Genomic DNA, 19,851 nt, shown 5'->3' on the forward strand with positions numbered 1-19,851 from the left:
TCTTCATATTCAGCAGCCATCACACATTAATAACACATACAGTCAAACCAAAGCTTATTCAGACACCAGATTTTGATATTGTTTCACTAGTGTGATCAGGACACTATAGTGCATTTCTGTAAGTGAGGAGAGCAAAATAAAGTAAACTGTGACATATTATACCCACATATTCTTCATTCAGTGACTACCAGTGACAATGGGACCAAAACTGATTCGGACACTTTGAGCTGATCATGTTTTGCTGAAGTGTGTTTTCTTTAATTGCTAATGCTCTTTTTACACACAGACTGAACACAATGAAGCATTGCTTGGTGATTGGTTGAGCTAAACTGGTGTTATCTAATTGTGTAGTTAAATTTAACAGCTGACAGATATTCAACATAATTCATGTGTGACCCAGTGGGCATTTGATGTCAATTTAACATCAATGTGACATCAAACATTGATGTCAAAATTACGTCACGAAATAGGTCAAAAATGAAAGTCATATTGACGTCAAAGTGTCAATGTCAATTTGATGTCAAGATTTTGACCTCTGCTGATGTCATTTTGATGTCATGTTTTGTTGGTATTTGATGTCAATTCAACATTTATTTGATGTTAAGATGTCATGATGTTGATCCCAGCAGGCACAGGATATGGACTACAGCGTCGGTCATACGTTGGATTTTGGTTGAAAATGAAAGTCGGGTTGATGTCTAAATCCAATGTTTGTTTGACGTCAGGCTCCAACGTTGGGCAGTCGTTGAATTTTGGTTGGAATAAACTAAACAAAAAGGTGAAATGCATGGCCGTACACTTATTACCAGCTTCACTTAAAGCTAACCAGATTTACTTTATTTAATTTCCGGTTTAATCAAGTTGTATTTTAAAGTCACCATGATGGTGGTTAGCGTTTGCTTTAGTTGGACTCTTGACTTTTTAGTATAACATTTTCTCTGGCTGCTATAACTGTGTGTTTATAAATCACATTTGTTATGGCAAAAAAGCTGTGAGAAAATTTAGATCAGGTGATGTTGGCTGATTATTGATGATGTTATCATCATGTAAATGCCTGAATCCCTGATCTTATTCAGTGTCTAATGTTTTGATTATATAGGACCTGTGTTTTTAATATTGTTTTATAATAGAAGACAACTGATGTTACAGCATGAGAGCAATGTTGTTTGTTAAATAATATAAAGGATTTTCAAAACATTTAGTGCATTAAACTTTTTCCTCTACATCATTACTTAGCCATCAAGAATCAGCGTATGACTCTCAACAATGGTGACAATCAATGAAATGCTTCAGCTGCAGTGCATGCTGGGTACCACCAATCAAAACTCACCCATATCTCCCAGCATGCAATTGCGGCTTTAATAAATGATGCAGGTGGATTTGATCTGATTATCTGGATATTTTGTTTGATTGTCACCATTGTTGAGATTCATATGCTGTTTCTTGATGTCTGTGTGTGTCTAAGTTCTGTCATAGATTAAAGGTTTTTGTGCACTAAATAGTTTTTAAAAATCAAGTATATTTTTTGATAACACTGTTAGATATGCTGTAGAATCAAATGACTTATATTAGCCTATGAATAAAACAATGTTAAAACCACAAATCCTATATAATCAAAGCATTAGACACTAAATAAGATCAGGGATTCTGGCAATAACATGATGATATCATCTTCATCGTCAATAAACAGCCATCATCACCTGATCTCTTTTTCTCAAGGCTTTTTTTAGCTATAACAATTGTGCTTTATAAACACACATTTATAGCAGCCAGAGAAAAGTTTACATTAAAAAGTCAAGGGTCAAGAGCACAACTAAAGCAAATGCTAACCACCATCATGGTGACTTTAAAATACTAAATATTATTTCTTTAAACCGGAAATTAAATAAAGTAAATCTGGTTAGCTTTAAGTGAAGCTGGTAATAAGTGTACGGCCATGCATTTCACCTTTTTGTTTGGTTTATTCCAACCAAAATTCAACGACTGCCCAACGTTGGAGCCTGACGTCAAACAAACATTGGATTTAGACGTCAATCCGACTTTCATTTTCAACCAAAATCCAACGTCTGACCAATGTTATAGTCTATATTCTGTGCCTGCTGGGCATCTATTTGACATCAGGATGCTATGATGTTGATGTCATTTTAATGCTATTTTGATATCATTCAATATCAAGCTTCAAAATCAGATTAAATTTACCTTTTATAGTATATGCAATTATAGTGTCTGCTGTCATTTTAAACGTGAACTAAATGTAAATATGCTAGGATTTAAATAAATAAAAACACACATCCAAAATACATAGACCTAGGTCTACAACTTTCAAGATCATTCAGGCTAGGTCTTTTAGATGTTGAAAATGAGTCAAATTGATTTACAATGAGTAATAAATATACTTTTTTCAGACATTTCAGACATTGTTTTGACATAAATTTCACATCAATTTGACGTCTTGTTTCCTGACATCAAATCAACATCGATTTAATGTCAATGATATTGACCTGAGATGTAGGGACCAGAAACAAACATGTCAGATTGATACCTTTGTTGGGCCTCTTTACAACCACAAGGAAATAATTACAAAATATAATGAAAATATGCATATTCATGCATGTCATACATGGTGGTCAAAATCTTGACTATTTGTTGATGTCAAATTGACGTCAAGGTGCCTGCTGGGGAGACAGTCTAACAGAAGGACGGACAAAACCAGTCAAATATCAGCTGAGTTCTGCTCATATTTTATTACCATTTTCTAAACTATAGCGAATAAACTGATAATGTGAGAAATGTTGAAGATGTCTGAATAAATTTTGGTTTGACTGTAAATATGAAATCCATAATAACTCGTCCTGAAACCAACATACAACAAACACCCGTTCTGTTCTGATGACCTGCACTGATGTTAGAGTTTCATCACTACTTTATACTTTAAAAAGACTCTTAATATCCAGTATTATTATTGATCTGACTGCACTGACACTATCAGACGAGAAAGACTTGAGCTGATTAATGATTGTGTTTTTAGAGCTGCTTTACAGCTGAAAATGAATTTCTCTCAAAACTTATGAAATATGCATCATTAACACAGTTTATTACTGTGAAGCTGCTCTTAAACAGTCTGTACTTTATCAAAATAAATATGACTAGACTTCATTTCATTTTCAAGAGCTGAATCAGGATCAACATGAACAAAGGGTCTCGTCTTCTCAAACTAAATCTTCTCAGCTTCTGGTTTTCAGGTTCAGGACAGATTCATCAGACAGAACTCAGATTGGGAGAACTGAGCAGAACTGAGAAGAACTGAGCAGAACTGTTGAGAACTGAGCAGAACTGTGGAGAACTGAGCAGAACTGTGGAGAACTGTGGAGAACTGAGCAGAACTGTGGAGAACTGTGGAGAACTGAGCAGAACTGTGGAGAACTGTGGAGAACTGAGCAGAACTGAGCAGAACTGTGGAGAACTGAGCAGAACTGAGCAGAACTGAGCAGAACTGTGGAGAACTGAGCAGAACTGAGCAGAACTGAGCAGAACTGTGGAGAACTGAGCAGAACTGTGGAGAACTGTGGAGAACTGAGCAGAACTGTGCAGAACTGTGGAGAACTGAGCAGAACTGTGGAGAACTGTGGAGAACTGAGCAGAACTGTGGAGAACTGAGCAGAACTGTGGAGAACTGAGCAGAACTGTGGAGAACTGAGCAGAACTGAGCAGAACTGTGGAGAACTGAGCAGAACTGAGCAGAACTGAGCAGAACTGTGGAGAACTGAGCAGAACTGAGCAGAACTGAGCAGAACTGAGGAGAACTGTTGAGAACTGTGGAGAACTGAGCAGAACTGTGGAGAACTGAGCAGGACTGAGCAGAACTGAGGAGAACTGTGGAGAACTGTGGAGAACTGAGCAGAACTGTGGAGAACTGAGCAGAACTGTGGAGAACTGTGGATAACTGAGCAGAACTGTGGAGAACTGAGCAGAACTGTGGAGAACTGTGGAGAACTGTGCAGAACTGTGGAGAACTGTGGAGAACTGTGCAGAATTGTGGAGAACTGAGCAGAACTGTGGAGAACTGAGCAGAACTGAGCAGAACTGTGGAGAACTGAGCAGAACTGTGGAGAACTGTGGAGAACTGAGCAGAACTGTGGAGAACTGAGCAGAACTGAGGAGAACTGTGGAGAACTGAGCAGAACTGAGCAGAACTGAGCAGAACTGTGGAGAACTGAGCAGAACTGTGGAGAACTGAGCAGAACTGAGCAGAACTGTGGAGAACTGTGGAGAACTGAGCAGAACTGTGGAGAACTGTGGAGAACTGTGCAGAACTGTGGAGAACTGTGGAGAACTGTGGAGAACTGTGGAGAACTGTGGAGAACTGTGCAGAATTGTGGAGAACTGTGGAGAACTGAGCAGAACTGTGGAGAACTGTGCAGAATTGTGGAGAACTGTGGAGAACTGTGCAGAACTGTGGAGAACTGTGCAGAACTGTGGAGAACTGTGGAGAACTGTGGAGAACTGAGCAGAACTGTGGAGAACTGTGGAGAACTGTGGAGAACTGTGGAGAACTGTGGAGAACTGAGCAGAACTGTGGAGAACTGTGGAGAACTGAGCAGAACTGTGGAGAACTGTGGAGAACTGAGCAGAACTGTGGAGAACTGAGCAGAACTGTGGAGAACTGAGCAGAACTGTGGAGAACTGAGCAGAACTGTGGAGAACTGTGGAGAACTGTGGAGAACTGTGGAGAACTGTGCAGAACTGTGGAGAACTGTGCAGAATTGTGGAGAACTGTGGAGAACTGTGCAGAACTGTGGAGAACTGTGCAGAACTGTGGAGAACTGTGGAGAACTGAGCAGAACTGTGGAGAACTGAGCAGAACTGTGGAGAACTGAGCAGAACTGTGGAGAACTGTGGAGAACTGAGCAGAACTGAGGAGAACTGTGGAGAACTGAGCAGAACTGTGGAGAACTGAGCAGAACTGTGGAGAACTGTGGAGAACTGAGCAGAACTGAGCAGAACTGAGCAGAACTGTGGAGAACTGAGCAGAACTGTGGAGAACTGTGGAGAACTGAGCAGAACTGAGCAGAACTGAGGAGAACTGTGGAGAACTGTGGAGAACTGAGCAGAACTGTGGAGAACTGAGCAGAACTGTGGAGAACTGAGCAGAACTGTGGAGAACTGTGGAGAACTGAGCAGAACTGTGGAGAACTGAGCAGAACTGTGGAGAACTGTGGAGAAATAAAGCTAGCGCAAGTTCTGCCAGGGAGACTCAATCATTTACGTCACTAATTGCCTCTTCAACTACCCATTCATTTTCTTGCTGTAGCATAAAAGGGCAGCACTTACTCATATCTGAGTCCGCAGATGCTGTTGCTCCAGCCAATCCAGTTGTTAGCACCAGCAGCAGACCTAACCATGTCTCAAGACACGCAATCCATTTGCAATTACTCTGATTCAGATGATGCCGTTCAGCCATCCCCTTCAGTTACACGCCGCAGTACCCGTATTCAAAGCCGATCTTCTGCTTGGACCAGCCGGTCTTCTGAATACATCTTTAACGCTCTAGGAGACGCGGGCATTCCCGTAAGCGATGATATCCAAAGGGAGGATCTATTACTGTTGGCCCAGAACACGCTGGGTAACCCAACAACTTCCACTCCTCCACACTCCAACATCGCCCCAGCTCCTGCACAACCGAAGAAAGCCGGCAGGAAAAGAGCAGCAAAATCTTCACCTCGCCCAGCCAAAAGAACACCGGCACCGACAACACCTCCTACACAACTTGCCGATCCTTCGGACACTTCTCAGCTGCTCTTTTCTGCAGTCCAAAATCTAACCCAGACCGTTCAAGGATTACAGGCTAAAATGACGAAAATCGAAAACTCTTTCGTCAACCCCAACTCCAGCTCAGATCACTTCTCAGCTCAACATTCCACCACTAGTAATTTTCCAGCGAACTTACCTTCTACTTCAACCTCATTGCCAGTCTCCACGCTGATGTCTCAGTCACCATTTCAAAGTGTCCCCGCTCCACCGGCTTCTCCTATCTTTAACCTCACCACGGCAACACCAGCTCAAGCATTCGGTAGGCGTTTTGTTCCACCCGCCGCAGCTACAGTATCACCACATCTCAGATCTAATATTATTCAAGGTAAGGACATTAACCTGGCTTCCTTACTCCTCCCTTCACCGGCCGCCGATAGGAAAATGGTGGATTGTGGTGACGTGGCGGTCCTACTCAAAACTTCAGACCCACGCCTGCTTCGCAGTCTTTCGTTCGGCGAGTTCGTTATCGCATTTAGCGTTTATAGGGACACGCTATGCCAAGTTTTTCCAGAAAGGAGGGAAGAACTAGACCTCTATCTTTCAATGATGGCAGACTTTAATCAAAGGTATGGGGGAACCTTATTTTATGAGTATCACAAATCCTTCTCAGCTAAAGCAGCGTCTTACATCACTCTCTATAATTCAAGACTGGACTGGGCTGTCACTGATACCGAATTGTTAGTTCGTCATTTCGGTGGACAAAGAAGCCTGTCGTGTTCTATCTGCAGCGCTCACGGACATTCAGCTGCTTTCTGCCCGAAAGCTTTCTCTAGCAACAGCTCGGGTGCTGTCCGCGGTCCTGAAAATGTAAGACGGAGCTCCTACAGCAGAGGTCGCCCCGCCGCAGAACTTAACGAAAGTCCTATTTGCAATTTGTTTAATGAAGCTGTATGTACCATTAATAATTGCCGTTTTGCTCACATTTGTAGCTTGTGCAAGGATCCACACCCAAAATCAGTCTGCCCACGCCGGTACAAATTTCAAACCAAAAGGAAAGCCCCTTTTCAGAGGAAATTCTACGCAATCATCCATCTACTCCCATCAACATTTCAAACCTATCCAGCTACCTCTCTTCTCACCCCGATCCATCATTTGTTGACTATCTAATCACCGGCTTGTCCCAAGGGTTTCGGGTGGGGATACTTTCACACCTTACTTCATCCTTCTCAGCAAAAAACCTGCAATCAGCCATGATCGAACCCGACGTTGTCTCATTACTGCTTGAGAAAGAAGTTAATAAAGGCCATGTTATCGGACCCTTCGCTTCCCCCCCTTTCTCTCCTTTTAGGATTAACTCTATCGGAGTTGCTACTCGTAAATACTCCGGCAAAAAACGCCTGATATTCGACATGTCCTCTCCCCATTCAAGTAAAATAGCAAGCGTTAATGAATGCATTCCGCTCGAACCTTTTTCCCTTCATTACGCTTCGGTAGACAACGCTATTCATTTAATCAAACTCGCAGGTCAAGGAGCTTGGCTGGCTAAAGCGGATATAACTGACGCGTTCAAAACCATGCCAATACACCCTACCGACTGGCCACTTTTTGGCGTTAAATGGGATTCACAATACTACTTTGCAGTGAGGCTCACCTTCGGGTGTAGAAGCAGCCCCCATATTTTCAACAATCTCTCGGAAGCTCTGTGCTGGATCCTGCTGAACGTCTGCAAGCTTCCATTCGTTTTGCACTTACTCGATGATTTCTTATTAATCGATTTTCCTTCACCCCATTCCCCCGTCCTCGACATATTAAAACAGGTCTTTAACGACGTCGGCGTTCCCCTCTCCCATGAGAAAACTCTCGGCCCCTCCACTAATCTCGAATTCTTAGGTATCTCCCTCGATACGGTCAAAATGCAGGCCTCTCTTCCGCTCGAAAAGCTCATTAGAATCCGATCTTTTCTGGATAATTTTTCCTCAATTCATGTCGTTTCTAAGCGCGATTTATTGTCTCTGCTGGGCCACCTAAATTTCGCTATGAGCATCATCCCGCAAGGCAGAGCTTTCATATCTCGTCTCCTTACGTCGGCTCATTCTGTGCCCGATTTATGTAATCCGGTCCAGTTAGACGAAGGCTGTTGGTCTGACATTTCGTTTTGGTCTCGCTTACTAAATGATTGGAACGGTATTTCTTTCTTTTATAACGAGGCTTTCGAATCTTCCGCCGATTTACAATTATTCACTGACGCAGCTCCGTCCGTTGGCTTCGGGGGTTATTTCCAAGGGCATTGGTTCGCAGAAAGATGGTCGAGCGAATTTCCTAAATCAACATCTAAATCGCTCTCTTCAGCGCTATATGAACTCTATCCCCTAGTCGTCGCTAGTGTAATCTGGGGTCCAGATTGGTCGAGGAAACGCATTCTCATGTTCTGCGACAACGAAGCCGTCGTAGCTATTATTAATAAAGGCAGATCATCTTGCCCAATGATTATGCCTTTTTTGCGTCGGCTAATCTGGCAATCCGTCACCCACAACTTCATCATTAAAGCTGCTCATATTCCGGGGCACTACAATGTTATTGCTGACGCACTCTCTCGCTTTCGCTTTCAGACATTCAGACGGCTCTGCCCAACAGCCGACAAGGATTCAACGCCCTGCCCCCCCCTGTCAGCCACAACATTATACTAGGAGATTTACTTCGTTCAGCCAGATATTACATGTCTAAAGGCGTTGCTTCATCCACTCTTAAAGCTTATACTTCTGCCTGGTATTCATTTTCAATGTTTTGTTTTTCTTTACAAATTCCGTTATTTCCTATTTTAATTTCGACCGTTTGCTCGTTTCTCGTTTTTAATTATGACAAACGTCATCAAAAAATTTCTTCAATTCGTAGACTGCTCGCAGGCATTCAGTTTTATGCCAAATATCACAACCCCGATTTCCCTAGCCTATTCACCGCTTCTCCTATTCGATTAATGATCAAAGGTATAGCTAAATCCTCCGTAGCGGTCCCCGACAAAAGGCTGCCTTTGACGCTACCCTTAATTCATAGGCTAATCATTTCTGTTCGCAATGGCCTTTTTTCCACGTATGTTAACACCTTGCTAGAAGCAGTATTTTTAACAGCTTTCTACGGTTTCATGCGCCCAGGAGAATTCACCTCTCCAACATGCCAATTTGATCCAGCCCGCGGTCTTTCCTTTTCAGACGTACAATTTTTTCCAAAATTCTTCACTCTTTTTCTCAAACATTCTAAGAACGACTCCAAAGGATCCGGTACTACCTTGACTATTTCAAAAATTAGTAGCGATTTTTGCCCATTTTCCTCTATGCTCAATTTTCTTAAAATTCGCCCTAGACTCCCCGCTATTTCTCCCCTTTTCATCCTTCCAAACGGAGCACCTATCTCCCAAACCTGGTTCAGGTCTCATCTCACTTCCGCTCTTAAAAGCTGCAGCCTATCTCCCTCTCAGTTCACTGGGCATTCCTTCAGGATAGGAGCCGCTACCACAGCGGCCGAGCGAGGTATCTCTCCAGCAGCCATCAAAATCCTGGGCAGATGGTCCTCTTCAGCATTCGAGTCCTACATAAGACCAGATCTTAAATTCATCCTCGAAGCTCAGCAAGCTCTCCAGTAACTGTTAAGGTAAATCCTTATCTAACTTCTGGTGGTGGTGTTGTTGCCTCATGGATTGATACATCTAAATAGCATAATCTCGTTTATAGCCAGATGGCTAAGTGTCTGCCAAATTCAGGCGTTGTATGCTGTAAATTTAAGCAGATACAGCCCAAACCGCCCGTCCCGCCAAAGCGCTATCTAAGATTACCATAGGCTTCCGTTCCGCTAAAGATGGCCTGTGGCCTATATGTCTGCATTAAAAGATGGCCTGTGGCCATGTGTCTGTATCAAAAGATGGCCTGTGGCCCATGTGTCCGTATCAAAAGATGGCCTGTGGCCCATGTGTCCGTATCAAAAGATGGCCTGTGGCCCATGTGTCCGTATCAAAAGATGGCCTGTGGTCCTCGCGTTCGTATCAAAAGATGGCCTGTGGCCCATGTGTCCGTATCAAAAGATGGCCTGTGGCCCATGTGTCCGTATCAAAAGATGGCCTGTGGCCCATGTGTCCGTATCTAAAGATGGCCTGTGGCCCACGTGTCCGTATCAAAAGTTGGCCTGCGGCCCATGCGTCCGTATTATAAGATGTTCTGCGGCCTATATAACTATAAGCGACGGTAGCCATAAACCTTACGTCCAAAATCGCGATAGCTGATGGTCCGTTCATGTCTCTGCCCAAATAGTTCGGTCTTAAATTCTAATTATTTTTCTTTTTCTCTTCTCTCTTCATTAGGAATTTCAGGATTCAGGACTGGTAAGTCTCCTCATCAAACCGTTTTTGGGGGGCCCCGTTCTGACGGATCCTCCATCCACCTATTTTTGGGGGTGAGCGGCGCCCCTGCCTTCATCTTCAGTCAGCAGTCGCTGATTCAATACCCCTGGAATTCGAGTCATGAACGGGGCCTCCGCCAAAGAATTTGATTGCTTGCTGAGCTCATTAATAAATGTCTATGCTACAGCATTAATTCTCCCGAGTCTTTCTGGCAGAAATAAAGCTAGCGCAAGTTCTGCCAGGGAGACTCAATCATTTACGTCACTAATTGCCTCTTCAACTACCCATTCATTTTCTTGCTGTAGCATAAAAGGGCAGCACTTACTCATATCTGAGTCCGCAGATGCTGTTGCTCCAGCCACCACCTTCCTCCCCACCACCACTAAGACGGATCTTCTCCTCCATCCCCCCCATCACGACCACCCAGGTGTCCACCATCACCATCCCCAACATCACTAATGGGCTCTCCTCTCCAACCTGAAGTCTTCAAGACGCCCTCCCTTCCATCCACCCCACCACCACCAGATGGCCCCCTTCATCGCCTCGGGGGGTGAGCGGCGCCCCTGCCTTCATCTTCAGTCAGCAGTCGCTGATTCAATACCCCTGGAATTCGAGTCATGAACGGGGCCTCCGCCAAAGAATTTGATTGCTTGCTGAGCTCATTAATAAATGTCTATGCTACAGCATTAATTCTCCCGAGTCTTTCTGGCAGAACTGAGCAGAACTGTGGAGAACTGAGCAGAACTGTGGAGAACTGTGGAGAACTGTGGAGAACTGAGCAGAACTGTGGAGAACTGTGGAGAACTGAGCAGAACTGAGCAGAACTGTGGAGAACTGAGCAGAACTGTGGAGAACTGTGGAGAACTGAGCAGAACTGTGGAGAACTGTGGAGAACTGAGCAGAACTGTGGAGAACTGAGCAGAACTGTGGAGAACTGAGCAGAACTGTGGAGAACTGAGCAGAACTGTGGAGAACTGAGCAGAACTGTGGAGAACTGTGGAGAACTGAGCAGAACTGTGGAGAACTGAGCAGAACTGAGCAGAACTGTGGAGAACTGAGCAGAACTGAGCAGAACTGTGGAGAACTGTGGAGAACTGAGCAGAACTGTGGAGAACTGAGCAGAACTGTGGAGAACTGAGCAGAACTGAGCAGAACTGAGCAGAACTGAGCAGAACTGTGGAGAACTGTGGAGAACTGAGCAGAACTGAGCAGAACTGTGGAGAACTGAGCAGAACTGTGGAGAACTGTGGAGAACTGAGCAGAACTGAGCAGAACTGTGGAGAACTGTGGAGAACTGAGCAGAACTGTGGAGAACTGAGCAGAACTGAGCAGAACTGTGGAGAACTGAGCAGAACTGTGGAGAACTGAGCAGAACTGTGGAGAACTGAGCAGAACTGAGCAGAACTGTGGAGAACTGTGGAGAACTGAGCAGAACTGAGCAGAACTGTGGAGAACTGAGCAGAACTGTGGAGAACTGTGGAGAACTGAGCAGAACTGTGGAGAACTGTGGAGAACTGAGCAGAACTGTGGAGAACTGAGCAGAACTGAGCAGAACTGTGGAGAACTGAGCAGAACTGTGGAGAACTGAGCAGAACTGTGGAGAACTGAGCAGAACTGAGCAGAACTGAGCAGAACTGAGGAGAACTGTGGAGAACTGTGGAGAACTGAGCAGAACTGTGGAGAACTGAGCAGAACTGTGGAGAACTGAGCAGAACTGTGGAGAACTGTGGAGAACTGAGCAGAACTGTGGAGAACTGAGCAGAACTGTGGAGAACTGAGCAGAACTGTGGAGAACTGTGGAGAACTGAGCAGAACTGTGGAGAACTGTGGAGAACTGAGCAGAACTGTGGAGAACTGTGGAGAACTGAGCAGAACTGTGGAGAACTGAGCAGAACTGTGGAGAACTGTGGAGAACTGAGCAGAACTGTGGAGAACTGTGGAGAACTGAGGAGAACTGTGGAGAACTGAGCAGAACTGTGGAGAACTGTGGAGAACTGAGGAGAACTGTGGAGAACTGAGCAGAACTGTGGAGAACTGTGGAGAACTGAGCAGAACTGTGGAGAACTGAGCAGAACTGTGGAGAACTGAGCAGAACTGTGGAGAACTGTGGAGAACTGAGCAGAACTGTGGAGAACTGTGGAGAACTGAGCAGAACTGAGCAGAACTGTGGAGAACTGAGCAGAACTGAGCAGAACTGAGCAGAACTGAGGAGAACTGTGGAGAACTGTGGAGAACTGAGCAGAACTGTGGAGAACTGAGCAGAACTGTGGAGAACTGAGCAGAACTGTGGAGAACTGAGCAGAACTGTGGAGAACTGTGGAGAACTGAGCAGAACTGTGGAGAACTGAGCAGAACTGAGCAGAACTGTGGAGAACTGAGCAGAACTGTGGAGAACTGAGCAGAACTGTGGAGAACTGAGCAGAACTGAGGAGAACTGTGGAGAACTGTGGAGAACTGAGCAGAACTGTGGAGAACTGAGCAGAACTGTGGAGAACTGAGCAGAACTGTGGAGAACTGAGCAGAACTGTGGAGAACTGTGGAGAACTGAGCAGAACTGTGGAGAACTGAGCAGAACTGTGGAGAACTGAGCAGAACTGTGGAGAACTGTGGAGAACTGAGCAGAACTGAGGAGAACTGTGGAGAACTGTGGAGAACTGTGGAGAACTGAGCAGAACTGTGGAGAACTGAGCAGAACTGTGGAGAACTGAGCAGAACTGTGGAGAACTGTGGAGAACTGAGCAGAACTGTGGAGAACTGAGCAGAACTGAGGAGAACTGTGGAGAACTGAGCAGAACTGTGGAGAACTGTGGAGAACTGAGCAGAACTGTGGAGAACTGAGCAGAACTGTGGAGAACTGAGCAGAACTGTGGAGAACTGAGCAGAACTGTGGAGAACTGTGGAGAACTGAGCAGAACTGTGGAGAACTGAGCAGAACTGTGGAGAACTGAGCAGAACTGTGGAGAACTGTGGAGAACTGAGCAGAACTGAGCAGAACTGTGGAGAACTGTGGAGAACTGAGCAGAACTGTGGAGAACTGAGCAGAACTGAGCAGAACTGAGCAGAACTGTGGAGAACTGTGCAGAACTGTGGAGAACTGAGCAGAACTGTGGAGAACTGAGCAGAACTGAGCAGAACTGTGGAGAACTGAGCAGAACTGAGCAGAACTGTGCAGAACTGTGGAGAACTGAGCAGAACTGTGGAGAACTGAGCAGAACTGAGCAGAACTGTGGAGAACTGAGCAGAACTGAGCAGAACTGTGGAGAACTGAGCAGAACTGAGCAGAACTGTGGAGAACTGTGGAGAACTGAGCAGAACTGAGCAGAACTGTGGAGAACTGAGCAGAACTGAGCAGAACTGTGGAGAACTGAGCAGAACTGAGCAGAACTGAGCAGAACTGAGCAGAACTGTGGAGAACTGAGCAGAACTGAGCAGAACTGAGCAGAACTGAGCAGAACTGTGGAGAACTGAGCAGAACTGAGCAGAACTGAGCAGAACTGAGCAGAACTGTGGAGAACTGTGGCAGAACTGAGCAGAACTGAGCAGAACTGTGGAGAACTGAGCAGAACTGAGCAGAACTGTGCAGAACTGAGCAGAACTGAGCAGAACTGAGCAGAACTGAGGAGAACTGAGCAGAACTGAGCAGAACTGTGGAGAACTGAGCAGAACTGTGGAGAACTGAGCAGAACTGTGGAGAACTGAGCAGAACTGAGCAGAACTGTGCAGAACTGAGCAGAACTGTGGAGAACTGAGCAGAACTGAGCAGAACTGAGCAGAACTGAGCAGAACTGTGGAGAACTGTGCAGAACTGAGCAGAACTGTGGAGAACTGAGCAGAACTGAGCAGAACTGTGGAGAACTGAGCAGAACTGAGCAGAACTGAGCAGAACTGTGGAGAACTGAGCAGAACTGAGCAGAACTGAGCAGAACTGTGGAGAACTGTGGAGAACTGAGCAGAACTGAGCAGAACTGAGCAGAACTGTGGAGAACTGAGCAGAACTGAGCAGAACTGTGGAGAACTGTGGAGAACTGACCTTCTCCGGGGCAAATATCCCGTGTCGGATCTTCTCCAGCACTTCTGGCCCAGCTGAAGCCCAGACCTGACTGAAGACTTCTGCTTTCTCCGGCGCCAGGCTGATGTTCTCCAGATGCTGTCTGAGCGCCAGGGGTTTAACACTGTGATACACGGCCTGGACCAGATACACAACTCATGTTCAAAACCAGTTACAAACCAGTTACACACTCAAGATGTGTCTTTCACTCTGTAACGGTTAAAGCAGTCATTTTCAGTATGAGCGTTACAAATGATTAACCTCAGGAAAAAATCCTCCATGCACTTTTATGATGGATAGATGCACTTTTATGACGGAGAGATGCACTTTTATGATGGACAGATGCACTTTTATGGTGATAGATGCACTTTTATGACGGACAGATGCACTTTTATGACGGAGAGATGCACTTTTATGACGGACAGATGCACTTTTATGACGGACAGATGCACTTTTATGATGGACAGATGCACTTTTATGGTGATAGATGCACTTTTATGACGGACAGATGCACTTTTATGACGGACAGATGCACTTTTATGACGGACAGATGCACTTTTATGACGGACAGATGCACTTTTATGATGGACAGATGCGCTTTTATGGTGATAGATGCACTTTTATGACGGACAGATGCACTTTTATGATGGACAGATGCACTTTTATGATGGACAGATGCACTTTTATGGTGATAGATGCACTTTTATCGTGGATAGATGCACTTTTATGATGGACAGATGCACTTTTATGATGGACAGATGCACTTTTATGACGGACAGATGCACTTTTATGACGGACAGATGCACTTTTATGACGGACAGATGCACTTTTATCGTGGATAGATGCACTTTTATCGTGGACAGATGCACTTTTATGATGGACAGATGCACTTTTATGATGGACAGATGCACTTTTATCGTGGATAGATGCACTTTTATCGTGGAGAGATGCACTTTTATGATTGACAGATGCACTTTTATCGTGGAGAGATGCACTTTTATGACTGACAGATGCACTTTTATGACGGACAGATGCACTTTTATGACGGACAGATGCACTTTTATGATGGATAGATGCACTTTTATGATGGACAGATGCACTTTTATGATGGACAGATGCACTTTTATGATGGACAGATGTACTTTTATCGTGGATAGATGCACTTTTATGATTGACAGATGCACTTTTATGATGGACAGATGCACTTTTATGATGGATAGATGCACTTTTATGGTGACAGATGCACTTTTATTGTGGATAGATGCACTTTTATGACGGATAGATGTACTTTTATGATGGACAGATGCACTTTTATGATGGACAGATGCACTTTTATGATGGACAGATGCACTTTTATCGTGGATGGACAGATGGACTTTTATGATGGACAGATGCACTTTTATGATTGACAGATGCACTTTTATCGTGGAGAGATGCACTTTTATGATGGACAGATGCACTTTTATGATGGACAGATGAACTTTTATGATGGACAGATGCACTTTTATCGTGGATAGATGTACTTTTATCGTGGATAGATGCACTTTTATGATTGACAGATGCACTTTTATCGTGGATAGATGCACTTTTATGATTGACAGATGCACTTTTATGACGGACAGATGCACTTTTATGATGGACAGATGCACTTTTATGATGGACAGATGCACTTTTATGGTGATAGATGCACTTTTATGATGGACAGATGCACTTTTATGATGATAGATGCACTTTTATGATGGACAGATGCACTTTTATGATGGATAGATGCACTTTTATGACGGACAGATGCACTTTTATGATGGACAGATGCACTTTTATGATGGACAGATGCACTTTTATGATGATAGATGCACTTTTATCGTGGATAGATGTACTTTTATGATGGACAGATGCACTTTTATGACGGACAGATGCACTTTTATGATGGACAGATGCACTTTTATGATGGACAGATGCACTTTTATGATGGATAGATGCACTTTTATGACGGACAGATGCACTTTTATGATGGACAGATGCACTTTTATGATGGACAGATGCACTTTTATGATGATAGATGCACTTTTATGATGGACAGATGCACTTTTATGATGGACAGATGCACTTTTATGACGGACAGATGCACTTTTATGATGGACAGATGCACTTTTATGATGGACAGATGCACTTTTATGATGATAGATGCACTTTTATGATGGATAGATGTACTTTTATGATGGATAGATGCACTTTTATGATGGACAGATGCACTTTTATGACGGATAGATGCACTTTTATCATGGATAGATGCACTTTTATGATGGACAGATGCACTTTTATGATGGATAGATGCACTTTTATGATGGATAGATGCACTTTTATGACGGACAGATGCACTTTTATGATGGATAGATGCACTTTTATGACGGACAGATGCACTTTTATGATGGACAGATGCACTTTTATGATGGACAGATGCACTTTTATCGTGGATAGATGCACTTTTATGATGGATAGATGCACTTTTATGATTGACAGATGCACTTTTATCGTGGATAGATGCACTTTTATGATTGACAGATGCACTTTTATTGTGGATAGATGCACTTTTATTATGGACAGATGCACTTTTATGATGGACAGATGCACTTTTATGATGGATAGATGCACTTTTATCGTGGATTGATGCACTTTTATGGACTTCAAAACAGAAACAGCCATTCACTGCCATTATAAAGCTTGGAAGAGCCAGGACATTTATTAATATAACTTAGATTGTGTTCGTCTGACAGAAGAATGTCATATACACCTAGGATGACTTGAGGGAGAGTAAATCATGGGCTAATTTTAATATTTGGGTGAACTATTTAAACTTGCCTTTTCTTCCCTATTATGAACGATATCAAGAGAAATGCTTTTGGAGGAAGAACAGATGTTGATTTTGTTGTTGATTGGAAGGCTGTATTACTGTAATATTGCATGAAGAGTAAGAATGTGCAGCACCTGCTCGAGGATGAAGGACACGGTTTCCAGCAGCAGCTGAAGAGTCTGTTTCTCCAGAGAGAGAGCGATCATCAGCTTCTCCTCCTCTTCCTCACTGAAGGAGCGCTCCTGCACACACACACACACACACACACAGCGATCATCAGCTTCTCCTCCTCTTCCTCACTGAAGGAGCGCTCCTGCACACACACACACACACACACACACACACACAGCGATCATCAGCTTCTCCTCCTCTTCCTCACTGAAGGAGCGCTCCTGCACACACACACACACACACAGCGATCATCAGCTTCTCCTCCTCTTCCTCACTGAAAGAGCGCTCCTGCACACACACACACACACACACACACACACACAGCGATCATCAGCTTCTCCTCCTCTTCCTCACTGAAGGAGCACTCCTGCACACACACACACACACACACACAGCGATCATCAGCTTCTCCTCCTCTTCCTCACTGAAGGAGCGCTCCTGCACACACACACACACACACACACAGCGATCATCAGCTTCTCCTCCTCTTCCTCACTGAAGGAGCGCTCCTGCACACACACACACACACACACACACACACACACACAGCGATCATCAGCTTCTCCTCCTCTTCCTCACTGAAGGAGCGCTCCTGCACACACACACACACACACACACAGCGATCATCAGCTTCTCCTCCTCTTCCTCACTGAAGGAGCGCTCCTGCACACACACACACACACACACACACACAGCGATCATCAGCTTCTCCTCCTCTTCCTCACTGAAGGAGCGCTCCTGCACACACACACAGCGATCATCAGCTTCTCCTCCTCTTCCTCACTGAAGGAGCGCTCCTGCACACACACACACACACACAGCGATCATCAGCTTCTCCTCCTCTTCCTCACTGAAGGAGCGCTCCTGCACACACACACACACACACACACAGCGATCATCAGCTTCTCCTCCTCTTCCTCACTGAAGGAGCGCTCCTGCACACACACACACACACACACACACACACACACACACACACAGCGATCATCAGCTTCTCCTCCTCTTCCTCACTGAAGGAGCGCTCCTGCACACACACACACACACACACACACACAGCGATCATCAGCTTCTCCTCCTCTTCCTCACTGAAGGAGCGCTCCTGCACACACACACACACACACACACACACACACACACACAGCGATCATCAGCTTCTCCTCCTCTTCCTCACTGAAGGAGCGCTCCTGCACACACACACACACACACACAGCGATCATCAGCTTCTCCTCCTCTTCCTCACTGAAGGAGCGCTCCTGCACACACACACACACACACACACACACACACAGCGATCATCAGCTTCTCCTCCTCTTCCTCACTGAAGGAGCGCTCCTGCACACACACACACACACACACACACACACACAGCGATCATCAGCTTCTCCTCCTCTTCCTCACTGAAGGAGCGCTCCTGCACACACACACACACACACACACACACAGCGATCATCAGCTTCTCCTCCTCTTCCTCACTGAAGGAGCGCTCCTGCACACACACACACACACACACACACACACACACAGCGATCATCAGCTTCTCCTCCTCTTCCTCACTGAAGGAGCGCTCCTGCACACACACACACACACACACACACACACACACACACACACACACACCTTCAGGTGGAGCTTCTGCAGAATCCGAGACAGAAGTCTAGAAAACTTGCTGCTGTCGATGGAGTTGATGTGAATCACAGCCGCTTTAATGCTGCAGATCAGAAGAAGAAGATGATGAAGATGGTGATGGTGAGAAGAAGAGAAGAAGATGAGAAGAAGAGAAGATGAAGATGAGAAGAAGCGTTACAGATGCAATGATAGATAGATAGATAGATAGATAGATAGATAGATAGATAGATAGATAGATAGATAGATAGATAGATAGATAGATACTGTAATGACAGCTGATCAGTGTTAAATCATCTCTGTCAGACACATTTACATTGATTTACGCTTCCGTGAAAAGTGGCGGTCAGTATCGTATTGATTTATGTATAAATTTCGCATGAATACAAATAAAAGAGTAGTTTTACCTCTGTGTCTCTGGGATTATTGAACTCATCGTAAATCCGTTTACTTTCTTTTCGCGTCCAGAAACAAGTCACTTCCTGCCGCTCAGGCACGTGACGGTGACGTCAGCGCGTGGACACGCCCACCGGCATCAGCAACTCGCTACAGTTACACTGAGGTTTGTTACATTGTTACATATAATAACCGTGTGTGTGTTTGTGTGTGTGTGTGCGTGTGTGTGTGGGGTGATGAGAGGCGAATAAGTAATTAAATGCTGTCCTAGGAACACACTAGAGAAACTGATGCGCAAAAGTCCCCATGGCAACCACACCATAATTACTACAGTATTTTGTTTACTTTCCGTGAAAATGAACTAGAGAATAATTACATTAACGAGCAAATATCTTTTATTATTTTATCTTATTTCACATGTGGTTTATCAAAACCAGCATCATCATCGTCTGTTTAAAACTAGAATCTAGAAATGTGTTCATCATCTTTCACTTTTTCTGAAGTAGATGAAAAGAGGTCTGAGTTACCATGAGTGTATTAATAACTATATCCACAATAAAGAAATAGTGTTTATGAAAGGTATTAAATCTGAGTAAACTCGAGTATTTCATCAAACACCAAACA

At 44.5% G+C, this 19,851-nt stretch overlaps 1 protein-coding gene across 1 annotated transcript in view; it reads right to left on the bottom strand.

Moving 5' to 3' along the window:
* The window catches only part of commd10 (COMM domain containing 10), a 30,805-nt gene extending 11,442 nt beyond the window's left edge, over positions 1 to 19,363 (bottom strand). Inside the window, exons 1-4 of the mRNA XM_084087588.1 lie at positions 19,239 to 19,363; positions 18,826 to 18,916; positions 17,172 to 17,279; positions 14,169 to 14,324 (exon numbers count right to left, since the gene is read on the bottom strand). Coding sequence (XP_083943714.1) covers positions 14,169 to 14,324; positions 17,172 to 17,279; positions 18,826 to 18,916; positions 19,239 to 19,267 — 384 coding nt within the window. The 5' untranslated portion in view covers positions 19,268 to 19,363. The remainder of the gene's footprint in view (positions 1 to 14,168; positions 14,325 to 17,171; positions 17,280 to 18,825; positions 18,917 to 19,238) is intronic.
* Positions 19,364 to 19,851: the final 488 nt, after the last annotated feature.

The sequence above is a fragment of the Abramis brama genome, assembly GCF_963993115.1.
Source record: "Abramis brama genome assembly, chromosome: 16".
In the NCBI taxonomy this organism is placed as follows: Eukaryota; Metazoa; Chordata; class Actinopteri; order Cypriniformes; family Leuciscidae; genus Abramis; species Abramis brama.